Genomic DNA, 12587 nt, shown 5'->3' with positions numbered 1-12587 from the left:
CCTGCATTGATTGCTTACCACATTTCTGAGCCATCACTGCCATCTCCGCCTATTTCGGTGGCATTTTCAGTGTCGTGTTAACTGTATCTGGAAATTCTCTTATCTTAATTTTTTTTTCAGCATAATATGGGGATACAAATGTTAAGGTTACATACATTGCTCTTGCCTTCCCTACTCCCTTGAGTCAGAGCTTCAAGCGTGTCCAGCCCCCTGACAATGCACATCACACTTATTATATACATATATATATATATATATATATATATATATATATATATATATATACCCATCCCCTCCCCCCCCACCTGCCTGATACCCCATAAATGTTTTTTTTAACATTTCGGTTAGATTTTATAACTTTGCATTTACGTAGCAAGGGTTAGAGGTATGCCCTTCCCCTCCACACTGCTCGCCACATCCCTCAGATGTGGGTCTACCCCTCCACCCCCCAATCTCTGGTGAACACCACCACCCTTTGAGCACCATATCGATAATCGGTCAGTACCAATTTGATGGTCAGTACATGCGGAGCCCATTTTTCTGATCTTGTTTTGCTTTTAAAACATGTCCACATTGATCAACTTATTTGATACTGCCACCATTATGAGTTATGGGAAGCAGATTTATCATCTCCTGTTCTGAGACATGATAAAGGAGCCAAGGCCACAAAGAGTTAAGTGGCTTGCACAAAGCTAAAGTGTTAGAAGATGTTAAAATCTTTCCTTTGTAGGAGAACTATATTTATGTAATGACCGAGAATAAAAGCCACACTCACAGTAAATTATCCAGAAGAATTCCATCTGGATGATGGGAGTTCATGTTTTTTGCTCCTTGTTATAATTTGATACTATGATTTCTGATATGACATTGCACTTATTACTGTGGCAGACTATATTAGTCTACTCGGGTACCATAACAAAATACTATAGACTAGATGGCTTGACCAACAGAAATTTATTTTCTCACATTTATGGAAGCTGAAAGTCTAAGATCAGGGTGGCTTCATGGTGGGTGTCTGGTGAAGCTATCTTTCTGGTTTGCAGATGCCCACTTTCACACTGTATTTTCACCTGGTGGAGAGAGCTCAAGAAAGCATACTCTCTGGTTTTTCTTATTATCTGGGAGCTAATAACATTGAGCCAGGGCCCTATCCTCTTGACTCAGCTAACCTTGATTATATCACAAAGGGCCAATCTCCAGATACCAACACATTCGGAGTTAGGGCTTCAACATAAAACTTTGGTTAGGTGCTGGGGGACACAATTCAGTCCATAGCAGAGGCCATCCCCAATTTTGTGTTTTGTTTCCTGCTTCTGGTTGCATCTAGATCTTCAACTCTTTCTCTTGCTGGTTCCAAGATGTGGTCGTCGTGAACTCAACTTTACCTTGGATCCAGCCATCAGTTATACTTTCCTCCCTCTATCCCAGGGTCAAATGTCCAGACTTTAATGTTTAGCTCTTTCAGAAATACTTCAATTTTCCTAAATTCCATTAATTTTCATTTTGACCACATTCTTTAGATTATAAAAAAAGCATTTGCAAGCAACCATTCTCTCTTTCTGGCCTATTAGAGTCCAAAAGTGGGTTATTCAGAAATTAACATATCAGATAGTAAGGACATTTTCTCAGTTTGTCTACATTTTAAACTAACTGTAGTTAATGAAATATAAAATGTATAAAATTGATATTTTACATTGCAATGCTTTAGATGTAAGAGAGTCTAATAATAGAATTTTGACAATGACACTTCTCTGAACCTTCCATTGGAGAAATCAAACAATTTTATAATGCCAAGAATTTAAGGAGCTATCAAACTACTGTAACAGTAATAAAAATTTTAGTTCAGGATTTTATTTAATAATGATATGAAATACGAATTACTCATAATCTGTTTACTGGAAAAAATCTGTCTATACTATTGTATAAATTTAGGTCTATTATTAAAGTATATATATTTGTAAATTTTTTTCTAAGTGATAGCACCAACTTCCATAAGTGATATGTACATTTTTCTTTTTGTAAAGATGGGATTTCACTGTCTTGCCAGGCTGGTTGCAAACTCCTGGCACCAGCCATCCTCCTGCCTCAGCCACCCTAGTCACTGAGATTACAGGAAAGAGCCAATGCACTCAGAGGTTGATACTTACATTTTTATTCCTACTTCCACAGATTCTGCATGGACTTACTCATATTTTATCAAACTTAATTATCCAAATTTCCCTTTAGCTCCATTAACAAAAGAGTCACTAAAGTATTTCAAAAAGAGATTGAACTACTTTATTATTGGCTTCCTGGGCTGCTGTTAGTCTATCTGTCAAAGAAGGGCAATACCATCTCTTTTGCATACATAGCAGAGTTGTTTGAGATGGCAAGGATCTAGACTTCAGAGTACCCAAAAGCACTCCTTCATGGTTCATGGTTTGTGTCCGGGAGCTGGTGCCATTTCTTTGTTTTGTTGGTAATAAACTTTGCTCTTTTAATTGCTTGTTTGTTTAATGCAGTTTTGAGAGGAGGAAATTTTGTGGAATTACTTTTTACAATATAGAATGCCATACATGGAGAGTTATTAGGCTATATTATGCATTTTTTACTTAAGGCTATGTTTTATGTTTTCTTAATTTTTTTTTATTTCAGCATTTTATGGGGGTACAAATGTTTAGGTTGCCTATATTGCTTTTACCCCACCCAAGTCAGAGCTTCAAGTGTTTCCATCTCCCAGACTAGGTGCACTGCAGCTGTTAGGTGTGTATACCCATCACTTCCTCTCCATGAATTTTATTACTATATGTGCACTTAAGTGTCAATCAGTTAATACCTATTTGATGGTGAGTACATGTGGTGCTTGTTTTTCCATTCTTGGGATACTTCACTTAGTAGAACGGGTTCTGGCTCTATTCATGATAATACAAAAGGTGCTAGATCACCATTGTTTTTGTGGCTGAGTAGAATTCCATGGTGTACATATACCATATTTTATTAATCCACTCAAGTATTGCTGGGCACTTCATATGTTTCCACATCTTTGCGATTGTGAACTGTGATTCTACAAACATTCCGTTTCCTCCAAGTTTTTAAGTTTATGTGTATATAGGTTTTTATAGCATTCATAGATGATATTTTGTATTTCCATGATATCAGTTGTAATTTCTTTTTCATTACTGATTGAGCTTATTAGAGTCCTATCTTTTCTGCTTCTGGTTAATCTAGCATCAGGCATGTCAATTTTGTTTATTTCATCAAAGAACCAACGTTTTGTTTTATTAATCTTCCCTATAGTTTTTAGACAAAGACTGTGAGAATTCATCAAGACAAGACCTGCCCTCCAGGAAGTACTCAGAACAGCATTACACATGGATCAGCACACTCACCAGTGTAAAATCATCCATAAGTTAAAGGTCAAAGGCCAGATACCACAATGGCTGAAGAGAGAAAACAAGGCAACAAAGTTCAACTCAACAGGATGAACAGAAATCTGCCCTACTTATCAATTCTTTCAATAAATGTGAATGGCTTGAACTGCCCACTAAATAGACATAGGCTGGCTGAATCAATAAATATACACAAGTCCAGTATCTGCTGTCTTCAAGAAACACATCTAACCCATAAGAATGCATTCAGACTCAAGGTGAAGGGATGGAAAACAATTTTCCATGCAAATGGACACCAAAAGAAAGCTGGCATAGCAGTTCTGATTTCAGATAACTTAGTCTTCAAATCAACAGAAGTAATGAAAGACAAAAATGGTCACTATATAATGGTGAAGGGTACAATTCAACAAGGATACATAACAATTCTAAATTTTTATGCACCTAACTCAGGTGCACCCAGATTCATAAAGCAAAGCCTGCTTGATCTATATACAATGATAAAGAGCAGCACTGTAATAGCTGAGGACCTCAACACGCTTCTGACAGAACAAGACAGATCCTCTAAACAGAAAATAAATACAGAAACAATGGACTTAAATAGAACTCTAGAATAAATGGGCCTGACAGACATTTACAGATCATTCTATCCAAAAACCAATGAATATATGTTTTGCAGACCAGCTTATGGGACATTCTCTAAAATTGACCATATCCTAGGCCACAAAAAATCAAGTCTCAAAAAATCAAGTGCAGCAGAAACACTCATGTCCACACAAAGTCATGGAAACTAAACAACCTTCTGCCAAACAATTATTGGGTTAAGGAGGAAATTAAGATGTAAATCAAAAGATTCTTTGAACTAAATGATAAAGGAGACAGAGGTTATCAGAGTCTGTGGGACACAGCTAAAGCATTCCTGAGAGGAAAATTTATATCCTCAAATACCTACATGAAAAAGACAGATCATAAATCAATAATCTAATGAATCATCTCAAAGAACTGGAAAAGGATGAGCAAACCAACTCCAAATCCAGCAGAAGAAAAGAAATAACAAAAATCAGAGCAGAACTAAAAGAAATAGATAACAAAAAACTATATGGAAGATAGATGATATTTTATATATTTATGGGGTATATGTGATTGCTTTTTACATGCAAAGAATGTACAATGATCAAGTCAGGCTATATCCATCACCTTGAGTATTATTTCTATATGTCATTCTGAATTGTTTTGCATTCACTGATAAAATGTACTCCCTTTCATAAAAATGTCTTAACTTGACCTTCTTTGATCTCTGGGATCTGTCTAATTTTGGTTATGCTTTTGATTTTATGAAACTTAACATTGAGAAAGTAGTAGTTCCTATATTTCATTCTGAATATTATAATATGCAAAAAGGAAATATAGAATGCACAATCCAAGCATAAACATTTTCAATTAGAGGTGAGAGTAACAGTCACAGGAAAAATTTTACTTGGTAAAACCCTATCTGCCATCCATGATTATGGAAAGGAATTTAAATTATGAAGAATTTCTTTAGTTAAATATTTAAACAGATATAGCAGTTTTACTCATATGTAGACTATTTAGTACTCCAGTAGCAGAAATATTCATACTTGTGGCAGACAGGTGCTAAGGTGACACCCAATGAATCCTACTTCCTAGTTTTTATGTCATTGTGTAATGCCCACCCATTGAGTATAAGGAAAAAAATATGACTTATTTATAACTAATAGAATCTAGCAAAAGTGATGGGATGTCACTTCCATAATTGTGTTATGTTATCCAAGATTCCATTTTAGCAGACTGGAGATTAAGATTGTTCTTGTGAGCTTGATGAAATAATTAGCCAGCCATTTCTGAGAAGCCCATGTGACAAAGAATTACAGGTGTCTTCTAGGACCTACAGGTATATTCCAGGACCTAAACGTAGTCCTCAGCCAATAGCCAGCAAATTTCAAGGTCCTCTATCATACAACCACAAGGAATTAATTCTTCCAATAACTAGAATAAGCTTGGAAGCGATTCTTTCCCCAGTTGGGCCTCTAGACAAGAACATACTCCAGCCAACACTCTGACTGCAGTCTTGTGAGCTTGATGATCTAGCTAAGCCATGCTTGGAATACTGACGCACAGAAACTGTGAGATAATAAATGTGTGTTGTTTGAAGTTGTTAAGGTTGTAGTAATTTGTTATGTATGAATAAGTAACCAATATAGTACCCTGAATACCACTGTGCTTAGCAATAAGATCTCTTAAGGTCTATGATCAAACCTCTTATTGTCTTATCTTTTTAAAATTGTTCTAATATTCTAAATGTTCATGGTTCCTGAAAAGGGGGCATGACTAACAGTAATAGTGTGAAGTTTGCAGAGATAAAAACCATAGATCCAGGATCTCCCTTGATAATCTCATTTTAATTGTATTGTAATATTTTCAATAAACGTAACTTTTATATGTATGTGTGTTCATGTGCATAACATAGGTGCTTTAATCTTCTTAAAATAAAATCTATATTCACAGTCTTTATTGCAGGTGAAGCAATATGATTATTTCCAATTAAATGCAAACAGAAAGGGTGTCTAAAATTATTGGGAAGCGTCCTCAGAAAGAAGGAGTTAATTTTTACTTTGGGCTGAGAAATGTGGAAATAATAGCTGGAACTTAAATAGCTGTTAGGACTATGAGACAGGCCATTTATTGATGACAGTTGAGCAAAAAGATGGAAGAAGCCTGAATCCCTGAGGACTTAGTGGAACAGAGCCATTATGATGTTACTTTCTGAAATGATACATCAAGGATTTAACCTGAGTGAAATAATTTTCCATCCTGTTTAAATTATGGTGACTTGGAGTTTACTGACACTTTCAGCTGCTCTGTAAATATTAACATATATAATTAACTTGTGAATCATAATATAATATCACAGCCTGCACCTCTCTATTTGGGTAAAGAACAAAGATCAACATACCCCTGGTAAAGTCATACACAAAAGTCACCATAACTCTAGAAGAGGAATACACAAAAGGTTAGGATTTCAGAATAAAGTAACATGGAAACAAAGGCAGACTCTTGGAAATGTGTAATGATCTGGTGGAAGGCAGCATAGTCTAATTTGAATGGAGTTTGGAGTAACTGGTAAAATTGAGGGGAAAATGATGCTATATATTTTCTTTAAGATATTTATGAACAGTTTGAAGGATTATGACAATGAAGAATTTTCACAACATTCAACAGGCCATGAAAAACATCAATATTTCTCCCTTAAGAGCAAGATATATCTTCTAAGAAAAGAAGGCCCAGCAATATAGAAAACGGACTAAAAGGGAAGGAGGTTAAAAGTTTTGGGATCAGATAAAATCAGATCAGAAGAGAATATTAGGCTTAACAAGGGCAATAGGAATAAAAATAAAATTATTGTTTCAAGACACTACAAAAATATAACTGGTCAGATTTTTGAAAGAGAGTATTTATTGTTTGATTTCTGATATCTAGTACCTGATGCTTAGTAGGTACCCAGTAAATAGTTATTAAATAGTTTGCTGATTATAAAAATGTTATCAGTTGAGAGATAGTACCTATTGTTTGTTTTCTACCTACTTATAATTTATGGTTATATAATATAAAATTTTATAGAATATATATCTATTATTACTTTTTGAAAAAGACATCACTCCTTTAATATTTTTTATTTGAAATAATCTAAAAATATCTCTATTGATGAAACTCTTAAGTGTTTTACAAGTCTAGGTATATATAACTCTGTACATGTAGTTTCTGGAAGTTAAGGTATTCTGCTTTTATTTATATAAAGGGAATATTGATTGCTATTTTATTTTGCTCTTATGTTTTTTGACCTAAAACCTAGCTTAATAAATACCTATGCTTACATTTTTATATGATATTTTCACATTTTGTTTAAGCAACTAGTCAAAAAATATAAATAGAAAAATTCTCCTTTTTGCACATTATTCATTTCCTTGCCCAACCTGTTAATAAATCTTAATCTCCTGACACTCATAAATATTCCAATAGAAACGTCTTGTCAAGGAAAAGTGTGTTAAAGGAAAGAAATATGAAGAACATGTGGTTAGTGGGAACACAATTGGAATAACTTAGAACTAACATACTGATTGTTAAATACTTAGAAACATCAGTTAGAACAATTTGAAAGACATAGATAATTGTAAACTTTATAAATAAATGCTACTTTTTACTGAAAATGATTTGGTTATTCATGTTCAAAAAAGTGTAAAAGTACATCTTCCTCAATCTCTAGTGCTGCCAACAGATTTTCTCACCTGGTCTCCTGCCTAATCAACCTACTGCAAACATCTTGTCATCACTAGATTGTGTAAGGGGCATAACATCTCATTGTTGATGCATCCCTTGGGGTCTTTGCCAAAGTATGGCTTAAACCAGTACAGACTTCTGATGCAGGTGGCCCATGACACTTCTCAGGTTGTTTTAAGTTTGGAACATTTCAATCACTTTTATATTGCTTTTCATAAAAGATAATGCACAATACCCAGTTTCTTCTTTTATTAGCATGAATATTTCAACTAGTACAAGTAACTTTACCTATGATGAAATAACAATGAAAAGGAGTATTTGCTTTTAATGTATGCCTAAAATGTAGCTCAAAAATAACACTTTAGTACATGGATTATAAAATAATTTAGTATATTTAAATTATAATTTAAATAAGTATGTAAGACTTAATAAAGAGAAAATATTTGAAAGACAATGGTATCAAAAATTATCAATAATTACCTCTAAACTTATTGTATGGCAGATACGACTGTAATGCTTTTCCTTGGAATATTTGTGAACATATGACAAGCCAAAGGCAAAATGGAAAATCACTGTATGGTGACGGATAATAAATAAATAAATAAGAAAAAAAACCCTTTCATTCTTTCCACTATTAAGAAAAGCAGAGCAGGTGTCTGCTGTCACACGATTTTAGAATTGCAGAAGGAGAAAAATATATTAATGTGAAATTTGCTCTAAATAAAGCTAGTTAACACCAGAATTTGTTTCTTTATATTACTGAAATACTAAAAATAGCCAACTTCATGACTATCTCCACTTGAATTCTAATATACTTCTGTGTACTTTTATAGGCACATGCATTATTTTAACTATTAAAAGACTTACATAATGAACACGATGGGCACCACCTGGAGGATGGACACCCTTGAAGCTCTGACTCGGCTGGGGGAGGGGGGTGGCAAGGGCAATATATGTAACCTTAACAATATTCGCACCCCCATAATATGATGAAATAAATAAAAAAAAGACTTGCCTTGAAAACAAACAAGTAGAAGTTCTACCTATAACAGTCAAGCTGCTCCACTCTCATTCTTAAATTGACATAGGGCTAAGACTTCTTGGTCATATATATTAACATATAAATATCTGAAATCCTACCTGTAACGAGAAAGCTGCATCTTCCGGCTCCAGCTTCATTTATGATGCTACAGTTATAAACGCCATAGTTCTCATTGGAAAGACTCTTCACTGGATACTCCGTGTACTCCTGAGAGTCAAACTGACCGGTCCGTAATAATTTATTGCCCAAGCGCCACTCATAGGTCAGCACCCGTATTGGATAGGCTCTCAGTACTCTGCAGCTCATGGTGACACTTCGGTCCTGTCCTTGCCGGATTTCCAGGAATGCTGGTTCCACAGCAGGAGGATCTGCAGAAAAGATATGTTAAAACAGATGAAAGAAGTGCCTTGCAATAAGCCAATGGCTATTCTTATTATGAGAAGCTATTTTTGAGAACACAGGCAGCAATAGGGAAGGAGTATAAGAGGTGGGTGGAGAACATATTTAGGCCCAGGAATTTCAGCTTGCTTTGGGAAATGTGATGTCCTGAGTGTGGGCAGTGAATGGAGCCTCATTGCTTTACAAAAGCATTTGCAGGTAAAAATTATTACTTTTTTTCTTTCTAGCGTGCTTCGCAGAAAAAAAACTGTCCCGACTGTATTTGTTTACTGTCAGTAGCCAAATGGAGTTCTGTCTATGAAATGCAGAGTAAAGCTGGGGCTCCAAACTACTAGGAGAATTGGAAACAGAAAATGCTTTAGGTTCAAATCGGTGAATTCTAATTATTCCCAGGCGAGGCTCAGTCCTTGGGTTTCTGGGTACCCATTATTTAATAAAATAGGTAACACGATTATATAAATTTATTTTCTAAATTATTTGGTATAATCTTTTTGGCTTCAAGTCATAATATTCATGTGTAAACTTGAAGCACCTTATTCCATTTGTTTTTCATAATATTGGTCTCCTTTCCCATTGCCATTAACTGATCCTTCTTACTTCTTTCAGCAAATATTTATAAACTACCCTAGTAATTCTAATATTATTCTTTCACTTAATTTTTGGTTTGGGGCACTTTTTTGAAAGTGGCAAGAATTTTTAAAAATGTACAAGAAAAACGATGCCTACTATCACATACTTCATAGGCTAACACAGAAGGCAGCCATTTAAAAAACTAAATTACGAAACTGAAGTGTGAAAAATAATTTCAGGGTAGTCAGCAAACAGATGTGAATGACAACTATGAGGACTGATTGCATCTCAAGAAAGATGATATTTGAGCTGTGTCTTCCAGGATATGTAGGAAACGATAGGTGCGTAAGTAGTAAGAGAGGGCATTCCAGGCAGAGAGATGGGTATAAGCTAGAGAGGAGGGAGTGTTCAGAGAAATACAAATAGATTGACATAGCTGATGAACAAAAGGCCATGACAGCTTGGGGCAGAGGGGAATTAAGATGGAAAGAAAGGCAAAGACTCCATTCGAAGATACTTGAATGTCGTGCTATGGCATTTAAATTTAATCCCGGTATTCGGTGGGAGGTCTTTTAAAATTTTTAAATAAAGAATTTGTAAATTCAAATTTTGTATGTTCAAATTCTTCAAATAAAGAATTTGTATGTTCAAATTAATTTTTGTAAAATTAATTTGGAAAAATATTTTGTAAAATTAATTTGGAAAAATATTGTAACAAATAGGAGATGCAGAAACCACAGAGTAAAGAGACAAGTTGCAGAGAAAACAACGTCACTGGTGAAAGCCTGAACAAAGCTGAGGTCAGCAGGACCTCATGATGCCTTAGGCAAGGGGGTGGATAACAGTGTCAGTTATGAAGTCGGGGAAGATAAGGAGAGGCAGTTTGAAGTATGATGGACATTGATTTTGTGCACCTGTGAATCACATACCTAGTAGTAAGGTGTTTCTTCATTACAAAATATATGTGTTATGTTTTATTATCTCTTTGCTTTTGATTTTTTGCTTAACTAAATTGTGGCCAGAGAAAATAATTCATATGTTTTTAATCCTTTGAATGTGTGACAATTGCTGCATGGGACAATACACGATAGATTTCTGTCCTGTATGTCCTTGCAAAGAAGGAAGAGCGTGCAGTTTTGAAGCACAGTATGTATCTATTGGGTCAAGTCTGACAGTTGAGTTGTTTATATTATCTATATAGTTGTTTATTTATTTATTTTTTGCTTACTTATTCTAGTTGGATTAACTTAGGAGAGTCTATGAGACTCTTCTCAAAGTGCATTAGTTTAAAAAAAAATCTTGTAGTTCTATCTCCTTTTTACTTTGCCTATTTTGAGGCTATGCTATTATGTACATATAAATTTTAAATTGCTTTATGTTGTTCATGAATTGAAGCTTTTATCAGGTAAAACCTTTTAGAGATAATATCTTTTATCTCTACTTACACTTTATTTTTTAAAAATCTATTTTGTCTAGTATTATTATAGCTACACTGGCATTCATTCAGTTGGTATTTGCATGTTACATTTTATTCTTATACTTTCAGTATCCTTATATTTTACAAGCATCTCTTTTAAACAGCATGTGTTTATGTTCTATTTTTTCAAAGAGTCTGACAATCTTTTTATATTACACAGAACACTTAGCACTTTATTCATTTGCATTTACTGTAACTGCTTATTTTATACTTCTATATTTCATTTAATTTTGTACTAAATTTACTATACCTTCTTATTTTGTATTTTCTATTTGTTTTCTGTTGTTTTCTATTGCCTTCTTTTAGATTGATGTATTACATTATTATTCTAACCATTTTCTTGCTACTAGTTGAGTATTACTCTTATTTTGATTGTCTTCAAGCTTGCAACATGCACACTCAAGTTATCCAAAAACATCAATCAATACCCTAACCTTATTGAACAAAATAATCCAAGAAAAATTTATTCCTTTGATTCTCACCCTAACATGTATTTAAAAGAAATATATTGTACATTATCATTTTATACTTGCACTATTTTTTAAAAAATTTATTGATATATGCCAGTTTACTTGCCTTTCATTTCTTCTTTCATTATAGACCTTCCGTCAGTGATCACTTCCCTTGTGTTTAAACTCATTATTTGGAACTCTCTATGTATCTTTAGTGAACTTTCCGATAGTAATTTTCTAAAAAATATATTTTAGCTTGTGGAGCCATGAAACCAAGAGCTCTTAATGCTATCATCAAAGATTGAAGTTCTCCATAGGATACTATAGTCACTTGATGGTGATATGTTTTCATGAGAAAGGTAAGACTTAGCCACTCATAATCATGAGATAATAATCTATGATTAGTGATATGGGAAAGGAAATACATGTATCAAAGTTAAATATATATATATTTTATTCTCATTAAAAAATATTTTTCTTGTACACAGGGTTATAGGTTGGCAGTTTATTTTAAGCACATCATTATATAATTCCTCTGTCTTTAGATGGCCATTGTTGGTGGAGATAGGTGAGCTCAAAGTCTCACATTTTGAAGTGAATGTCTTTTTTTCCTCCAGATACTTTCCAAATCTCTTTGTCTTTGGTGTTCCTCAGCTTCAATATGTTTTTAGGTATGGGTGTCTTTCTACTTATAGGTTTGGTATTTGTCAGGCTTCTTAAATCCATTGATTTAAATTTTGTGTCTTTTATCTGGGGAAATTTGGAAAATTCTCATCATAGGCTCTTCAAATAATGCCTCTCTTCCCTTTCTTATAACCTTATTTGATGATCCTTTTCATTCTGTCTCCCATATCTTTTAAACTGTCTACCAGATTTTCTGGAGGTTGTTTCTCTGTACTGCATTATGAATACATTCTTCTGATCTAATTCAGTTCATTAAGTCTTTAATTCTGCTTAATCTGCTAAACATTCATTGTGTTTTTAAT

General features: G+C 34.0%; 1 protein-coding gene across 2 annotated transcripts in view; it reads right to left on the bottom strand.

Annotated features, from left to right (window-relative positions):
* MDGA2 (MAM domain containing glycosylphosphatidylinositol anchor 2) overlaps positions 1-12587 on the bottom strand; it is a 777981-nt gene that overhangs the window by 101687 nt on the left and 663707 nt on the right. For both annotated transcript variants that reach the window (XM_076004050.1, XM_012746557.2), the window contains one exon: positions 8802-9071. In XM_076004050.1, coding sequence (XP_075860165.1) covers positions 8802-9071 — 270 coding nt within the window. The remainder of the gene's footprint in view (positions 1-8801; positions 9072-12587) is intronic.

Source organism: Microcebus murinus, chromosome 6 (genome assembly GCF_040939455.1).
Source record: "Microcebus murinus isolate Inina chromosome 6, M.murinus_Inina_mat1.0, whole genome shotgun sequence".
NCBI lineage: Eukaryota > Metazoa > Chordata > Mammalia > Primates > Cheirogaleidae > Microcebus > Microcebus murinus.
This window is presented reverse-complemented; position numbering and strand designations above follow the sequence as displayed.